At 39.6% G+C, this 20,252-nt stretch overlaps 1 protein-coding gene across 12 annotated transcripts in view; it reads right to left on the bottom strand.

Annotated features, from left to right (window-relative positions):
* The window catches only part of LOC135489072 (myoferlin-like), a 102,077-nt gene extending 82,569 nt beyond the window's left edge, over positions 1 to 19,508 (bottom strand). For all 12 annotated transcript variants that reach the window (XM_064774218.1, XM_064774219.1, XM_064774213.1 and 9 more), the window contains exons 1-3: positions 19,347 to 19,508; positions 16,663 to 16,718; positions 12,505 to 12,596 (exon numbers count right to left, since the gene is read on the bottom strand). In XM_064774218.1, coding sequence (XP_064630288.1) covers positions 12,505 to 12,596; positions 16,663 to 16,718; positions 19,347 to 19,440 — 242 coding nt within the window. In that variant the 5' untranslated portion in view covers positions 19,441 to 19,508. The remainder of the gene's footprint in view (positions 1 to 12,504; positions 12,597 to 16,662; positions 16,719 to 19,346) is intronic.
* Positions 19,509 to 20,252: the final 744 nt, after the last annotated feature.

Below are 20,252 nucleotides of genomic sequence, written 5' to 3'. Positions count from 1 at the left end.
TTAAAGAAAATTAACTTCTCCCTGCCTTAATTATTTTAGAGACACCCACTATCTCGATATAACACTCGAGCTCAGCATTTTAGGACAAACTCCTTCACTTCAAACAGAAAATCGATGCATGGTTCAAAAAGTTTATCAGTTTAAAATTTAAAAAAGTTCAAGTCGTTAAAAGGTTATGTCTTTATTGATGGCATGGTTAAACTATATCTCATATGGATCTCTGCACCTGGTACATGCATGAATCAAAGACAGGGCCTTCAGAGTGTTTTTTGCAAAGCCCTTGCCCAACTAACTGGTCCAAGCATTCGGGGAGACAGTTCAAGAGTCTCCCCTCATTACCAAGTGTTTGTGATGTTTTGGGCGGCTAGCTGCTGGGGTCAGCTGCCTGGTATCCCCTGGTTTACCATAGTGCCCCAACAAGCTCTTTATAGTTTATAGCCCTACATCCCCATCTTTCCGTCTCCAGCCACCAAACCTAGAATCATTAGTCAGTCTGATAGTGTATCATGATGGTCAGACAATACCTCTTCATCAAAGCCAACCGTATGAAACATTAGTCATCTATATCGCATCTTATTCCCATTTTCCCTTCCAGACTCCCAGTTGTCCAGTAGAATGCCACTTTATATGGCTGTCTATGACTACCTCTTAAACTACCAAGGGATTCTTTGAAGTAGTGATGTGAATAGCTAGCCAGCTGAACCACCGAAAGGTTCTTACCAACATTTTTCGATCACAATTTTTTTGATTGATGTCAACATAATTAGACCTGATACTCTGTTGCCAACCTATACAAAAGTAACAACATCTTGACCAACAAGGTTTTAACACTACAGCTTATGCACAAGAAGTGGTAATATCTTTATGATATAGTAACTGCACACATACATGCAGGATGAAAGTAACCTCCTGAAACTTAGGATGGAAGTAACCTCATGCTTGGGGCAGAATTGACTGCTTGAAGTAGGCCTATAGCGCCAGTATGTTATGTACTGTAACGCACGACTGAATACAGGACAGTGATCAATGTTGACCGAAGTGACAGCTGGACCAATGAAAATATATCGATCCCACAGCTGTCGACGGTTATGACGCACTTTCTCCAATATCGCACAATGTATCTGTCATGGAAACTTGCCTTTCCTTGAACAAAGATTCAAATTTTAATATCAGAGGAGATTATATCTGTTCATTAAACAATCAGTGGCCATGCATTTGAACTGTTTATTCATATCACAATTGACGTAGAGCAGTTTCCGTTGATAACTGTCTCCTCCGTGGTCTTTACGCGCATTACTTTAATAATTATCCATCAGGAGACAGATAAAAGAGAACTTTTCAAAAAAAGTTTTAAAAGTTACTAAGTATCAATAGGAGGGCGCACTTGAGCAGGACTCTTGAGCTGAATGACAATTTGACTGATAAGTCGGATAAGCAAAGTAACCTACTTCTGATATGATAAACCTGATTAAGGTGGAGCCGCTGACTTAATGGCAAATCCACCAAATACATGCAACAAACCAGCATTTAGAATCCATTGATGACAGACCAGACTGTCATTAATGGCCAAACGCAAACATTTGATGACCCAATTCAACATCATGCAACTGAAAAGGAATGTGGAAAATAACCCTGTTGTTGCATACAAGTTCAACACGACTGACAGACACCTTGTACCATGAAGAGAAACATTTTTGGCAGAAATGTATCACAGAATTAGCAAGGGTGGTTTCAGTATTGCAAATACATTTCTGATATCAAAGTGGAATCATTTCGCAATCTCTTCTCCTTCCCTGTTAAGACTTTTTAGATTTTAACATACATTTTCCAAACAAAATAGTTTCTCTTATGGCCGCAGTCCAGACCAGTCACTTTGACAACCATCTCATACGTCATGCATCTGAAGAGGAATTTATTTCAGTGATCAACCCAATCATGCTCCGCCTATTCCCCGGGAATCATCCTCTAACCAGTTTTCTCCTCCGTCTCCATTGACAACCAGAGAGTTGCCTTGACAACAAAATTAGTTGCCTTGACAACAAGCGGGGTTGCCTTGACAACAAGCGGGGTTGCCTTGACAATAACTGGAGTTGTCAAGGAGCCTTAACAACCACAAACATTGTCAAATACATGCATCTGAAAAGGAGCAGTGTGTGTCACCTAATACATGACATGTGATTTTTTGAGCATTCCTTATTTTCTTTCCAAACTAACCTTGGCTTTAGCACTGCACCAGAGCTGTAATGTTACGAAAATATACTGTAGTTGCTGAACTATAGATATGGTGAATATCATGAGGTTGACAACAATTTCATGAATGACATACACAAAATAAAGCGTTGTTCAAAAACATTCCAGGTAACCGTCTTTTAAGACTTTCCCCTGAAAGATAATTATAAAGGAATTGGTTAGGAATGTTTTTGATTTCAGGTTCAATATAAACAGATATCAACCTAGATAGTTTGACATCTCATCAATAACCACATACGACAGACACGTTAATCGCCCATTGATTCCACTTAAAATGGCTGTCCTGGGTTGATAACATGATGACCTAATATCACCAGTCCCGAATCAACTGTTCAATGATACTTCAGGTTCTAGTCAATAGACCCACTTATTCAAAGTGGTGTCTGAATTCCAGCGCTCTTGTCATTATCTCGATCTCATTAGATTTTCATTCATTTAGCACCAATACATCGTCCCATACTTGATGAAATAGCCTGAATATAATGATGTTCCACTTACAATTCTTTAAAATCTAAATGAGAACAATTTTCCAATAAATTAACAAAATTGGAAATTTAGCATGCTTTGCAATTTTTATTGCAATTTTTATTGCAATTTTCCAATTTTTATATTTATAGGCTCTTATTGACGTAAATGCCTAAGTGTTCCACGTCACTCTAAAAATAGACTTGAATCTCAGGAATTCAGGTCCTTAACCCTTTCACTGCCGGAGGCGCACTTCTGCGACAATCAATATTATTCCCTTTACTGCCGGAGGCGCACTTCTGCGACAATTATCCATACACTATAATACCATTGAAATTTCGTTATTGAGCATGGTTAGCGTAAAGTTTGATAGATGGCGCGGTAGTATAGATGGTTCAGCAAAACATGGCGGATGGTTTTATATTTCGATGTTTGGAAGTTTATCGAGTAATTTGAAGCCAAAATGACCAAGAAACTGACTGTGTCTGAGGTCCTTGATGAGCTGGATATAGTGAACGATTCGGACTCTGGTGAGGAGTTCGTCGATGATGATGATTTAGATCCTGACTTTGATGTAAATGATGAACAAATTAGCGATAATGAGAGTGTGTATATTGTGTTTTCCAAATTACATAGTTTTTTCAAAAAAATTGTCGTCCTCATTATAAATTCAAGATGGCGGTATGCAAATTAGGGCAAATTATGGTCCCATTTTGAAGAGTAGGCAATACTGAACAACTTTTATATACATTGTTTTGCTCTATCTCCAGAGGCTTTCTCTCTACAGGGTGGAGAAATATCCATACTCAAAATCATGTTAAAACAAAGAAACCTACCGGCAGGTGAGGTAGCTAAAAATTAGAAGCTACCGGCAGTGAAAGGGTTAAAACAAGGCTTCATCGACCAGAGTAAACCAATGGAATAATCCAACGGTAACCAAAGGGACGGGTTTACGCTGACAACAGTAAAACACGAAGACATTCACTCCGGGAATTTATTTCCTCATTGACTGGACTAACAGTCTAATAGACAAGAAAACTTCAAAATAACTCACTTTGTCTTTGCCATACACCACTGATATTCCCCTAAGTAATATTATGCAAAACTTATCTTCTTCATGTAACTAAATCTACCATTATCTCTGGTCTAGTAGGTAGTCTGACAACTCAACATAGTGTGGCAAATCGCTTCTTAGAAGGAGTCGGTTAAATGTTTAATAGAATCATTTGTAATTCAGTGAAGACAAACACAAAGTCTCATCATGCAAGTATTTTCTTTTGAAAGAGAGCGATCTGTGTGGGTTAGAACCAGCCAAGATGGTGTTGTCAAGGGTACAAAAAGACGACAGAAGTCTTCCCGTCTTTACTGGTCACTGGGCTAAAATGGCTCTAGACAGTTTCTTGACACCATGACAACATATTGGTAAAAAAACTCATTACTCTTTTATAATGAGAATTATGGGTGTTTTATGAAGGTTCGATATCGTCACGCTCCTATAACACATTCAGGACCTCGTGGTGTAAAGCAAGTTTGTGTTGGCAGAATGAGAAATGGAGCAGAGCAAAAGTTCATGACAGAAAACTGGGAAATCAGGCAATTTGAATGCAGGGAGTGTTACTGTGAATTGAAATGTTTCCTGCTAAGGGAGTGTCCTAACATTAGATGTGTCTGGCTAAAAATGAGGTGACTTCTATTGTGTCCCAAGAACAAGGAGGAACTGGCATGTCTTGTTGTGGGTTATTCTGCTAAAACTCCCTCAACTGAGAGGCGAGGTCTGAACAGCCGGTCTCACAAATTGACCTCCACAAATTCGCACGGATATCCTCTGTTGTTTGTGATGTGCGACCAGAACCCAGTTACTCCACACGTTTGGTAAGGAGAGAGTTCTTTGATGCATGCTGCCCGACTAATGTTGGCAGCTATGCACTGGCTCATACACTTCTTACCCTTCTACTAGAACACCGCTCTGTGGCTGATCAGCATCAGCAAGTGTACCTGCATTTGCCACTGGATTGTTGCTGGTACCAGCAGTGTATGACCAGTCATACGCTCCTGCCAGTACGTGTCACAGACAAGAAAGTGTTAAGATCCATTACTCCAAGCATTGATCAGATATTTCAGTCTACCTACACCATGACTGGGGTGATGCATTCTCCTTGAGTACCTATATCGGCACTTGATCTGCACGAATATTCATGCTTGCTTTTACCTACAATTCAGATGAACTATCAGCCCCACAAGAGAATCCAGATCTCATCTAAAGTCAGAACTGATCTTTGTTCTAGCAATTTGTCATTCAATTTCGAATAACATAATAATGTCTGATCAGCTTAAACCAAGACATTTTATGGCTTGCAAGGGCACCCATAGAAATTAGGCGAACCACAACACAGGTCTTCAGAGACGAGGTCATGTAAGAATGGGCCGACCGGTTTAAACAATGTGTGAAGTCATCCAAATAGCTGACCAGCCAAAGGTCTAGGTCATGACATATCATGCCAAAGACACTCCAGAATGGCTTTGAACAAGCAGGATTGTCTCAATGCATGAATAAGGTGGTACAGGGGTGGGTAGGGCCGACTGAGTGAATCTTAGTGTCGGTCAAAACAAGTCAATTATACAAATTGACCAGGCCAACATGATCACCATTGAGTAGAAGCCAACAATCATTCACTGGCTTTCAGATGGCGATCACTCTACCATATCCAACGTTCATCAGTGTCATGCTGTTCATGGACCTCGCAGATCATTCAAGGTTACAATAATTACCAACTTGTCTCGTCCTGTCAAGTCATTCAGAGAACTATGTTTGGCAATTGTAGTGAAGTACCTTCCCAAAGGTCTCACACAAATGGGTTAGGAAAGGTCAACTGAACAAACAGCCACTTGACACAGTCAACATCCCAGCTAGTGTATAAATTCCGATGTTGTGCCTCCAAAAACAAAGACAAACTAAGACTGCACAATTACCAGAATCCTAATGGTCATCAGAGACCTCCCCACCCCCCCCCCCCCAACATCTGTTAAGTCACCATAGAACAAATATTCGCAACCAAACATGGCCATTACATTAATCATTCTGTTAAGAATAAAACACACCATGTCTCTAATCAATACTCAGTGAAACCATATTTGAATTTGGTTCCAGTTTATTTAGCAAAAGTTGTATATTTCATAGAGAATAATCCTTTAAGTATCACTGATCAACATGACATTCAACATAGACTAATAGCCTTATGACTATAGCGTATTGAGTATTTCACATGAACAACAAGAGCAAACATGCAATACTAAAACCTTATTACAAGTTGTATGATTCAATTTGACAACTATTCATGATAACAGACATCTGTTAAATCTGAATTTACTGAATCTCATAAATTTCGTAATGTCACCAACCTGTGTTAGGTGGATCTTCCGGATCCATTTAATGAATTATGGACAATGCATTGATATTGGATTTATTTCCGGATGACATTTTTCCAACAACAAGCACATTATAAACAGTCCGCTCAGTTCCATCAAATCAAACATGCAAGACGACCTAAAATTAATCACAAAATAAAAACTAAATTTAATCATGATGGCATGGCAACTTGATTTTGGGTGCGTGCTTGAGGGTGTCTTGCAGCTTTAGGCAAAGAATCCGCCTCGAGTTGCTGTGCTGTGCAACTACAGCATGTAAGAGTTTCCAACCTGGCAGTGTAAATAATTGTTACTTTTTAGCTCACCTCTTAGCAGAGGTGAGCTTATCCCATACCGTGGCGTCCGTCGTCCGTCGTCGTCGTCGTCGTCGTCGTCGTCGTCCGTCGTCCGTTAGCAGGGCACGTTTCGTAACTGTTAGAGCTATTGAGTTGAAACTTGGTACACATGTACCCTTATGTAATGACACCTGGGAGACCAAGTTTCGGTCCGATTCATTTCATGGTTTGGCCACCAGGGGGCCAAACGTTAAAAGTGAAAATATGCAATATCTCCCTTAATAGTAGTCGGGAAATTTTGAAAAAAATATGGTAGGTACTTCTAGCAAAGGTGCATCATATATCCTCCGGGTTTTTGATTTGACCTCCTTTTCAAGGTCACAGAGGTCAAATGGTGTAAATTAGCCGTTAGGATGTAACGATGGCACGTTTCTAAACTGCAATGACTATTGATACCAAATTTGTTACACATTTACCCCTTAGTCAGGTGATCTCAGGGACCAAAGTTTGGTCCAATATGATTCACCACTTGACCACCAGGGGGCAAAATCCAAAAACCTTAAAAATGTGATTATTCCTTAACTTCTTGCCCGATTGCCACCAATTTGATATCATGGGTACATCTAACCACCATACAGTATATGTCACACAGGTTTTTAATTTGACCTTCTTGTCAAGGTCACAGAGGTCAAATGGCGTAAATTGGCCGTCAGGCCGTAACTATGGCACGTTTCTTAACTGCAATGACTATTGATCACAAATTAAGTACACATGTACCCCTTGGTCAGGTGATCTCAGGTACCGAAGTTTGGTGCGATCTGATTTGCCGTTTGGCCTCCAGGGAGGGGGCCAAATCCTAAATTCTTCAAAATGCCATTATTCCTAGTAATGACTTGCCCGATTGGCACCAATTTTATATCATAGGTACATCTAATTCTAACAACCATTCAATGTGTCACCCGGGTCTTCTTTGATTTGACCTACTTTTCAAGGTCACAGAGGTCGAATGTACTGTAAATTGGCCATTTTGGGGAAATTGTAATTGCTTGGACCTACATCAAACCTAACACTACATGACACAAGACCATGCTCTTTATCAATCTTTCCTCCACATGAGGTGAGCACAATGGCCCTGGCCATTTTTTAATAAAGACAAAACGTTCATTTGGGACATTACCTTCTATAACAAACCTCGTAAGGGGGAAAAAAATCCTGAAATGTGAAATATCTTTCCAAAGATATTATGTACTTATAGCAATTTGATATCAATTTGAAGCACCGATGAACATTATTTATACAGACAGTTGAAACGTTATGAAGTCTCAAAGGAAGAGCGGACGAAGTGGACCAAACAATCAAATATTCACTCATGGACACCATCATCAATCAAAAATGTCGAACTTGGACAAAATTCATCAATTTATGATCAGAGTTTTTCAAATGAAAGGTTGGTTGATTCAATCATAGTAGGACTTCAGGGCCATCACTCGCCACTAACCGAGTTTATGTCCCAAGGTTACCCATAAGGCCGAAGTTACATAGACCTCATTCGTTCATTTCCCATGATTCATTTTCCCCCTTTTGCTTTCATTCCTCGGTGAATGCACGGGCTTGTGGCGTGCATTCACCGAGGAATGAAAGAAAAACCTGGAAAGTGACTCGTGGGAAATGAACGAATGAGGTCTATGTAACTTCGGCATAAGCTTCCAAGAGGACTGGAGGCTGTTCTGAAAGTACAGTACCCCGGCCAATCGGGGATAGACATCTGTACAACCCTTTTCGAATAAACATAGACCTCTTTCCAGTCACTAAGTAGAACAGAGTAGTAGTACACAATAATATGCATGCAGGAACTTATGACAATATTTCAATTAGTTTGAAAATGACATGGTTTTCCCACAGGGAGTCGAACAATTGCCATAGCCATAACCATAACCACAGCAAGCATGTTTATTACCATGGTGAACTCAGTCTCAGCAATACCATAACATGTTATGCACATGTATTTGTACATGGTGCAGTATGAAGTGTGTACAGCAGTTGTATTAATTGGTTCGGATGTGCGCAATCCAATCGTCCTAAGGTTCAAACTACACAGCCCAACTGAGACCATGTCCACCCTGGTCGACTACAAGAGAGTCCTTGCTCCGAAAGTCAATCAGACAACTAAGATTCAAGGCACTTTAGTAACCAAAAGATCATTGGTTCAAACACTAGCCTGGTTGTGCCTTACCGAGGTCAAGCTCCAGTTAGTCAATCTGTGTAAGCAGTTTTGTCACCTTGAGGGATGATGCAGAAACCGATTGTTGTTGCATCGAGACGGACCAACCACAAAACACTTAATAAGGCCACCATCAATACTTATAGACACAATATCGCAATATGGGGCAAAACAGTTTAATTCATGGAGCTGCACGAGCCAATATGAACTCCTCTGGAATAACATTCACAATATGCCAAATACATGTCAAGTCTTTCCTAGGCACTGGGAAAATAAGCTGAAAATAGATGATATGATCAAACCATGCCAATTACTTGACAAACCCAAACATAATTGACATTATTGTTGATGATTAATGCCAATCATATACATCAGAGACTGGAATATTCATGACGTGTTTTTTTTAATGATAATGGCTCTCTGTTGCGCTACAACTGAACACAGAGAGGGATCCCTCTGACCGATATTACCAACTTGCAAAACTATCAGACATTGAGGCTGGACTGTTACCGCAGTTTTCCATGTTTGCGGCACAATTCAAACTTACCTGACCTAATATTTAGATCTGAGGCTGGAATATACAAGATATATTTTACTATTTTTCATCAGAATTGTCCGCCCCAATTAGAATAAGACAGAAAGGCTCAACGATTCAAGGAGACTTGAAAGTATCACATGTTTGTTGAATTTGAAGTTAGTAGTTGGAGAGAACGGGGTTAATCATGAAGACTTTTAAGTTAAACTGGTAACTGCCAAAGTAGGATCACTGCCCAAAATCTGACAGGAAGCCATATCACTCCACAGTGGAACTTGAAGGGAAACCATTAACACACCATGGGACCAAAAACCCTGGGAGAATGTGCACAAAATGGGTCAACATCGGCGGAAAGTGAGTCAAGAGCTATACTCAAAGCCATACAAGTATCTATCAACTAATATCTAGCAAGAGTTCGGTTGACGGTTGGTTTGCCATATTGGGTGTAGGACAAGCTGGTGGCATGTACTATCTCATTATACTATAGGATTACCAGCCTTTTTTGCCAACATGATATCAGATTCAACTGAATGAATGCACTGCTGTACAGCATTACCTTTTCATGCAATACCGACTATAGGGTTACATGCTATGCCAACAATAGATCAAACTATCCTGCTAGTGCCATCATTACAAATGTTTGCATATTCTGAATCGATATGCTGGTGTAACCAGATCCTAACTTCGTTAAAATGAGCCACATTGATGCCAATTATAAAAGCACCACATTTGACGACCGCCATCATAATATATTGAGCATTAAATGTTTAATGACCGGCGTGTTATTGGACTGAAATTATGGGCACGATCGGATATCATAAAGCTTGTTGATTGGTTGAGAGCAGCAGATGCAAGTAATGTAAGCGCGGCATGATGGTGACTGTGAGGACGAAGACAAGGGCTGTGTGGTTAGGATGGACCAGTTCCCTAAGCACCACGCAAACCAGTGCTTTTTGTCGCTGCAATCTACAACGCTTATTGATGCGATGAGCAATAAAAAGATTACTTGTTTATGGGTAAAACATCAGCTCCAACAAGTATTTTCCTTCCAGTATTTTCATATCCTTATCTTTTTCTACTGTTAAACAGACATTGACCCCCAACACCACTTCCACTTCACACATTCTGCCCATATTGCTACTCCACCAGACATTCTATTTGCTTTCTTCGACAACCTGTACCACTCAGCTCTCTCACAACAAGTTGGTAAACTGCACGAAACTATTGAATAGAGCTTTGACAGCCTCACTTGAAAAACCCAGCAAACACGCCAAAAGCATTCTGAATGCAAACTGACGAGACGATATATCTTCATATAGCAGTATCACACACAGTTTATCATGAAGCTGATGAAAATGCAATTTCAGGACGTCGGGCAAACTCCATCCACACGATTTCGAGTTGTTTTCCAACTCACCTGAAATTCACCTTAGGCCTATTGGATTTATTGAAAGGCTGTAACAGGTGCATGAGACAGCTAGTCATCAGATATTGGAAGACTAAGTGGGAAAGGTAACACACTATAGAGCTATTCATTATGGCCATGTATTTGTCATCAAAATGTCATTTTATTCTATGTCAGAGATGATTATGAAATTCGCTGTAAATACAAAGCATTTCAAATACAATGTGACCTTTCAAGTCTATAAACTGAGCAGGAAGCAATTGCACACTAATTGCATAGTGTATGAAATTGATCAAAAACTCTTTTATTTATTAATACTGATCAGCAACCTTTGACCTTTCTATACATGAATTGATGCAGAATTTGGGGCAAAATTTAAAGCAGAGTGGCTGAAACGATGTCAAGATGTTTTGGAGGGGGCCATGAACACTTCACAGTCATGCAGGGATCATAACAACTACATTTTGTACTTTAACTGACAGGCACCTAAACTGAGACTCATTTTCAGTCTACTGGAGATTTAGTCACCCAAAACACTTGACGATGGCTCATCTGAAATTGTTACTAGGTTAAGGGACACAAGGGTTATGTATAGGTATGGGGTTGGGGAGGGTTGATGGGGTAGTAGCAGTCCAAAGTACATCCACAGACGTGACGAGTTTAAAGAGGTTATAATACCCTGCAAAAGAAATTGTTAGTTCATTCATGCTATCTACACAGGCTGTGCATTGTTAGGGTTCAATTAGACTGTGTTGACTATTTACACTGAGGTTTACAAGCCAGACTTCATTCAGATGCTTTCTACAGTATATACATAAGCCTTCATTCCCCATGTTGTTTGAGAATTTAGAAATTGCCACTATGATAAATTGCCCTGGGTCTTATTTCTTAGCAAGAAAATCAACTTGAATTAAAGAACTTGAATAAGAATATCAGTGGACAATAATAAAAAGAAGAATTTGAAAACTTTACAAATTTTCCCCAGAAGATGACAGTTGAGAGAAGTAAGAATTTTAAAAGAAATTAAAGAGATCTTCCCGACCTGAAGACATATTCTCTTTAGGCTGCACGGCGATATAAATACTAATGTTTTTATTGCACTTTAATCCCATTAAATCTTCAAGATATGTTTCTTGATGATCTCAAGATTTCCCATCTGTACACTGAGCTTGATTAAAGGAAGTTGCATATCCCGCAAGGCAATTTAGTCAAAACTGAGCAAAAAAGATGCTTTCATGAAGGCAGCTGCAATGAAGGCAAGTATCTTTAGTAGCAGTGCAAATGTTACAGAGGGTGAGGCGTGTTAGGCAAGCTCAACGCTATGCTAAGTATAGTAGGGTGTGAGAGTTGTAGCCAATGGGAATTTTTACAGTTAGGATATTATGCAGATGACAACTTCTCCAAGTGAAAATTTTCTCTTAGAAAACAATATTGTTTTCCATAGAACACTCTTCCTTTTCAATGCAAGTTGTAACACCAAAATTCAGCCAAAAGATGCACTCTGGGTAAGTAATAGGTTTTTGAGTTTTGAAAAAGATTTTTCGACCAACAATGTACATTTTTCAGTAAATGAAAAACCTTTTTACCTTAGGTGTTGTTCACTTCTCTGAAAAACCTCCACGTGGTGCACATTGTGTTGGCTAAAACACCCTAAACGGTTTTTCAAAAGCTCAAAAACTTTTCATTCTGTGAGCCCAGGCATGTCTGTTGTTGCTAATTCCAATACAAGTTGAGACTAAAAACAACAAATCAGCCATATTTTCACTGATTGTCCATCTTCTTTCATGCCAAGGTGCAGAGATACTACTCAACAATGGCAGGCCCCTAACTATAGTTTTCAAGTAAGTTGTCATATGCTGTAGGCCACAATCATTCAAGCACTCAGCGGTTATTTTGTTAGGCACTGCAAACACTCTGAACCTCATACCTATTCTTCCCGATAGTCTCCTTATCCTTGACCGAAAGGGCCAACTTATCCCGACCAGAGAGGGCTTTACCCTTTAAATCAAACTCAAGTTTCTGGAACAAAAGATAGTGAAAAATTACAATCAGCCGTCGAAATTCCAACTTACTTGTTTGGTCCGAGAGTCTCCTTGTCTTTAACATGGACAACTAATTTATCTCTCGGCGATAATGGTTTAGTCTTCAAATCGAATTCCAGTTTCTGAAAGACAGAGTAAACCATCTCAATACAATATCACGCAGGGAGGAGGGAGAAATGTGGCATTTTCACCACATCTCTAATCGTATGAAAGCACGCTCAAAATGCAGTTGAAGGAAAATAAGGACCCACAAGCTTAAATATATGCAACCTATGATATCAATTGTGTGTGACAGAAAACATCTCTCGTCTATAGGTAAACAACTAATCGATGGGTTTGATGACCGCAGGTCGATCAATTTTCTGGACCACCTTACCTTTAAAACTTACTCAAGTTGTAATGCTCAATCCTTCTCCTCAAAATGACACACATGTACATGTACATATGTATAACAAAACACACCAAAATACTAACCAAATTTGAAAAAAACCCACAAAAAAAGTTAAGCTTTATTTTTTGACATTTCAATCAGAAAAATTCCTAATTCCATTTCTGAAAATCCATAAAATCAACATCATCAGGATACTATGTGGTAAGTGCATGTACATTTCATACATTCTGCAAATATGAGATATTTCTTTGATTCTTGATTAATTTTATGCAGCATAATTGAACCAGATTGAAAGCAATGCAGCAGTTTGCATATGACATCGCCATTGAACTTGGAGGACTGTGCCCACAGAGATGAGAGACACCGAGTGGGTTGTACTGAGACTCAAGTGTTTACCCATCTCCGCATTCCTGTATGCATAGAAGATCATGTACATATCTCGAGGTAACAGCTTAGCAAATAATCTCTACTTATCATTTAAAATTCAATGATATTTTGAGAAAGATTCATAGTTTCAATACCCAGGTATCCGGTCTTAAAAATGGGAAGTATGTGGACTTATATGTCATACAATATCATTTCAAGCGCCAAGCGACTATACAAGCTTACACAAAGAACCTTTGTTAATAAGACAAATGATAAAGACATGTCTTTTCATTCATTCATGATAAGACCCGGCATGTTTACAACAATTCCCATTTGTCCACAAAAATACTCAAGCATATGATCAATGCCAGTATGATCACTCAATCAAGTGCTTATTACTTCATCCTTACTTATATGACTTAGGCCTAGAAATAGTTACATATAATTATAGGCAAAGTTGAATGGCATTTAGCTGTCATTACCTCAGTGCATTCCAACACATTTGGGTGTCTATACATACATAAGAGTCCAATAAGGGTCTGACACATATGTTATATAATCATAGTATGTATGACTGTAACATGTACGCCTGTATGACTATGAGAAAGTCTTGTTTTGCACTTTATACGACTACGAACAGCAGTGAGACCATGTCATATCTGCATCAGGGGACAAACAATGCACATGTTAGAAATCATACACTAGCCGCCATTAAAGCGACCTGCTTGAGACTAACACCCTCTTAAAAATGACGACACCTGAAAGAGTAGTGTTTCAAATTATATTTTCACTGAGTTGGTGTTGATAGTGGGGTATGAGTTGGTGTTGATAGCGGGGTATGAGTTGGTGTTGATAGTGGGGTATGGGGTATGAGTTGGTGTTGATAGTGGGGTATGAGTTGGTGTTGATAGTGGGGTATGGGGTATGAGTTGGTGTTGATAGTGGGGTATGGGGTATGAGTTGGTGTTGATAGTGGGGTATGAGTTGGTGTTGATAGTGGGGTATGGGGTATGAGTTGGTGTTGATAGTGGGGTATGGGGTATGAGTTGGTGTTGATAGTGGGTATGAGTTGGTGTTGATAGTGGGGTATGGGGTGGGTATGTCTCCTCCTATGCTGTCATAGCTGTGGAAGAACTCGGTATGCACCAACTGATCTCACAACCAACTTCCAAGAACTTAGGAGATGACATGAACGCGGGTTAAAATTGCTAACACTTGGAAACATCTCCAGAGCTACTACAACTGCACTTGTTGCATGCAACTACTTGAGCTTGCATTTATGAACCGTATTATTGAAAGCCAACAAACGACACTAAAACCCAGTTGCATTGTATTGAGTAAAAATATATTGCTATGTCAGACACCACCCGATTGTGGTAAATGGTGTAATGTCATAAATCGATACAATCAAATCATTCATGATATTTGTTGTTACAAGTGTTCTCTGAAATGGGACTGACTATAATCATGCTGGGCTCTTAAAGGGAGTCCACAGGCAGGAGCCAAATGTATACTATTAACTGTAAAGCTGTGGCCAATCGAAACAAGTTCAGCTGTCGCACAAGAGAACTAAATGTCATCGATAGTCACCACTTTCAGGGAAGATTTTTGACCCCTCTATCGCGCCAACTTACATTTTTCTAACTTATCAAGATTTGATACCATAAGAATTATGAATTCTTTGTTAATTTCAATACCCAGTAGAAAAACTTCAAAATCGATAAAACACAATTAATTTGATATTGCGATATTTTATAAATAAGGCCTCGGCTATAGAAGACTGCATGTTGTTCTCGATACACAGGCTATTCATTCTTTAGGAAATTAAAATGGTGACAGCTGGCATGTGAGAAGGCAATGGGCGATGTGTGTAGACACAGCCCAGCAAGACTTATCGAGTTCTGGGGAATTTCGAAAAACTGACAACAAATTTTGTTTTGTCGAGGAAACTCAACATCGCCATGAGAAGCAGCTTTTCACCCTCAAGAGAGTGGTTAAGTGCCTTACACAAGGCCATGGAGATGGAACAAAGCAGCAGTGTATTAGCATTTTTGCATATTTGAACCAATTTTATAGGCAAAAGCCTCCTTAACAAATTAACCATGAAGTTCTGTCAATTCTTTCAGAGTAATGGTACCATCAACAACATCAACTGGCATATAGCAGGAATAAATGTCAACAAATTAATTATGCGATATTCAGAGAGAAAATAATTGGAAACTCATCAAAAATACATGTCGAAAATTACCCACTGGAAATTTATGAGTTCATTAGCTTTTTTCATGCAGGTGTGGCTAGCAGTCATTATTTGCACACAAAACAACATCAGGAACATAAAATAGGTAAGAAACTAACACTATGCACAGTTTGGCCACAGGAAGCAGAGTATAGAGACAAAACAATGCAATTTTAATTTCAATTTGTAACTTTTTTATTGTTATTCTGCAAACAAAGGGGCAATTAAAAATGAATGAGATTGTATCAGGATTATAGGACAGTGCACTCATCCAATGAACTGCAAACTTTTCGTGGTAAAAGTAACTGTCATTCCAAAGCATGGTTGAGGGAGCATGTCGAAATTGATTCCAGACTAACAAATGAACACTGCATGCTTATCTCTCTGATGGACCCCCTCCCCCTCTAGAAAGACAAACATTAGGGCAGTCTTCTGCATGGCATCAACATTTTATTTGGCGTTCATTCAGCATATCAAAACTCTACTCTGGACTCTAAATTTAAGAGGACTATACAAACTTCTGGAACTAGAGAACAGATGATTGGAATAATAGCACAAGATGACGAATAGTTTAGGGATTGACTACTATCTGTTTAGACTTCCGTCCTTCCCAAAAGCCGAAATCTCTGGCACAGGGAAGTTCCCCTAGCTTCCTTGACGCTAGTTTAAATTCTTGGGGCGTCGTAGAGCGCAACACTGTGTGGGGCTTCGTTACAATGACACACACATTGGACAAATATCCATTGATCAAAAAGAAAGATTATACAAAAGCACTTGAATATATCCAGGCATACTAATACGAATACTTCTAGGTTCAACGGACAATGACAAAATTGTGTTTCCCTGTAATATACGTAATATCAAGTATAGATTAATTCGTACTTGGTAATATTTTACACTTTTTTGCAAAGAAGAGGAGAACTTTTTGACATCAGCCTAAAGTTGAATATATCACTAAACCATTATCACTGGGGTACCAAAAGGTCCGGGGCTATAAATATCTAGGGAATTTACGAGAATCAAGTCCCATAAAACAATACTCATCCTTACCTCATTCCAAACTGGGTTGAGCTCATCATCGATAACTTTTGTTTCTTTCTTCTCATCTAAAATAAGAAACAAAACATTGTTCTTGAGATGGATAATAATGCTTTCGTCCAGAATTCAAGAAAACGTATGAACCTTGTCACACCTCCTGGGCCCCTCTACTTGAGGGGATTAATGCCTCAAAATCTTAAACATATCAAGAACTTACTCATAAAATCCACAATGCAGAAAGGGTCGCTAAACCCAAACGTCTCCAAATTTGGCAAATTGGAGCCACTGATTACATTGACTATCAACGTCATTTTGATAGAGTTTTAATTGCTTGTATCACCAGGAATGTTGCAAAGTTTGTTAATCCATCCATCCGTGGCAGACGCCAGGGAGAAACTGTATTATTTTGCTGATCTTTTTACTGAAATACAGCTAATGTAACTGCAGCGGAGTGGGACCATTTTCTGGCAACAGCCACGTCTGTTTTTTTGGTAATTGTCTATGAATTATTGAAAGTGACAAATTACATGACAGCTATTTGCTGCTAGCATTTTTTCTCACCACAATTCTATTCGATCAAGTTTGAAATGCTAGTACCGATCAGGACCTAAAGTCAGTCGTGCAAAAGGCATCAATTTATCTGGCCACTACTCCACCATCATGAACAAAAATATGAAACTTCTCATCCTATTATACATGTAGTTAACTCTGGTGTAAAAATCCAGGCTTAAATACAGACAAAAATTTACTGTCTCCACTGCAGAGAGGTAAATCCTGTCAGACCCTTTACTGCACTATCGATCCCCGCCTTTGTCCTATGCATTTTTTCTCTGAAAATAACAAAACTTTCTGGACTAACCCATCCCCCAAATCCAGAAAACCCATTGATATATTAACAGTGAAGAAAATAACACCCCAGACTGACCCGTCAGACCTAGGAGACATTTTCAAAAGTGAGAATACAATATTTCAATATAAACACACACTTGCCAGTGGTCAGAGTTCAGGGTGTTGCCTGTCGTGTGGCACAAAAAAATTTACTTACCCATAAAGTCTATAATCATAAAAGGGTGACTCTTGCATAAACCAACTCCCACATTGGGGAGATTGGACGCACTTATCACATTCACTATCAACGCCATCTTGGTGTTTTTTTACCAAAGTATAACGCGATTCTTTATCCATCCAGCCTTTTCAGAAGTTGGGCGCTAACTGAATGTGAACAATTATTTTGCTAGCTGTGACTGCACCTATATAGGAATGCTGCAGTAACAGAAGGTATGTCATATTATTTGCCCATAAACATAAATTATCACATTTAATGTTGAAAGTGACAATTAACAACATGTTCGACCATCCACGCTCCGTGCATGTGTGGAGAGCTTCCCGAACATTACAAGGATTAAAAGAAAAAAACTTTAACACTCATTTTTTCAGATTGAATAAGCAAGGTCGGCAAATTTGATATGTTGTATGTACACCATTACTTATCCCGAGTTAAATATATTTTGAAACAAGAACTGGTCATTTCATGATTTAGTCACTGCAACACCATCGTGACATCAGAAGGCCGATGTGAATGTCATTAGCCACTGTGACCGTTCAGGTGAAACGCACGACTGGTCAGCGTCCAAACAACCTCTTTCTAAAGGTCGATATCGTTCACCCACAGTCCCGTCAAAAAGTCATTCCCAAATCTTTATTTTTTGCCACAGAAAATACTGACAACAATTCCTCCTAACTGTATTAAACCTGGGACGTCTATTGGCTACCGTCTATTGTACCATATCCCTGCTATTAGAGGTCACCTCCTATAAGGGGTCACCTCCTATTAGGGGTCACCTCCTATTGGGGGTCACCTGCCACATTACTTTAGTGTAAACTGCCCAACCAGTATGTGACAGCATGTAATGCAACATGTCTATAAGCATACACAGTGAAACCTCTCTATTAAGGACACCCTCAGGACTGACAAATGCTGTCCTTAGTAGGGAAGTGTCCTGATTAGAGAGGTTAAATTGAATGGAAACAGCCAATTTGGGACCACAACTAGTGTCCTTAATAGAGAGGTGTCTGCTTAGGGAGGTTCCACGGCACGCATTTTCTCTGAAAATAACAAAACTTTCTGGACTAACCCATCCCCCAAAACCAGAAAACCCACTGTAGTACAGTGGAGCCTCCCTCAGTGGACACCTCTCTAATAAGGACAACCTTTCTATTAAGGACACCCTCGGGACTGACAAATGCTGTCCTTAGTAGGGAGGTGTCCTGATTAGAGAGGTCAAACTGAAAGGAAACAACCAATTTGGGACCAAAACTAATGTCCTTAATAGAGAGGTTGTCCTTATTAGAGAGGTGTCCATTAAGGGAGGCTCCACTGTACAACAGTGGGTTTTCTGGTTTTGGGGGACGGGTTAGTCCAGAAAGTTTTGTTATTTTCAGAGAAAATACCTACAGTGGAACCTCCCTTAGCAGACACCTCTCTATTAAGGACACTAGTTGTGGTCCCAAATTGGTTGTTTCCATTCAATTTGACCTCTCTAATCAGGCCACTTCTCAAATAAGGAAAGTACTTGCGAGTCCCACGGGTGACCTTAGTAGAGAGGTTCTACTCAATACATAGTGCCCTATGTAAATGCACTGCCGGTCGGAGAAAGGGTGTTGTCCACATCACACGAAAACTCACAAAAACTTACTCAAAAACTCCACAACACAGAACGGGTCACTCTTTCCAAACTTCTCAATATTGGGGAGATTGGAAGCACTGATCACATTCACTATCAGCGTCATTTTGGCGTTTCTTTGTACCCTAGAAAAATTCGACTTTTGTTAATCCATCCTCAAGCGTTTTCGTATCGTGTAAGGTACTAGTAACGAGTGATTACCAGTTCGACGACAACGCCGCGTATTGAGGAGTACTATAGAACTAAACGTCCTGAGTGGTGTTATGCCAGAATTATGACCATGTGACTTATATTATACACATAATTCGTCCTTTTCCGAGTTTAATCTGTATACATATCAAAATAGCAATCAAGAACAATTGGGTTTCATGTGCTGGTTGTCCCAATCGAAATGGTTATCAGGGACACAGCAGTGTCCATATCAAAATGGTTATCAAGGACAACTGGTTGTGCAGGTTATCAGAGACAGCAGTGTCCATATCAAAATGGTCATCAAGGACAACTGTGTCCGATTTGTGCGAGTTGTACATGAGGGTTTTGGGAACAGCTATCAACATTGTCCCCATCAGGACAGCAATAAGTTGAATATCAGACACAATGGAATACATTCCAGATGCAGTGGTATTGGTCTCGACCCCCCTGAAGGACCAACCAAGGGACTACTATGGGGGTCTATAAAGCAGAGGAAATCAGGACCAGACAAAAATTCACTATTCCAATACTCAACAGTTTGTTTTCCCGGGAACAGCTGACATTCTCATGTGTTGCTGGGTAGATATAGTGCTCATTCAGTCTGTGACAATATGACACAAACTGGCCACCAGAGGAACAGAGAGTATTGGTCGGCCGAGACCAGATTACATGGCAAATCTGCTCTGAGTCAACAAAGAGGTCATTTTTCCAGATCCAAAGCTCTCC

Source organism: Lineus longissimus, chromosome 6 (assembly GCF_910592395.1).
Source record: "Lineus longissimus chromosome 6, tnLinLong1.2, whole genome shotgun sequence".
In the NCBI taxonomy this organism is placed as follows: domain Eukaryota; kingdom Metazoa; phylum Nemertea; class Pilidiophora; order Heteronemertea; family Lineidae; genus Lineus; species Lineus longissimus.
The sequence above is the reverse complement of the archived record's forward strand: the minus strand, read 5'-3'. Positions and strand labels throughout refer to the sequence as shown.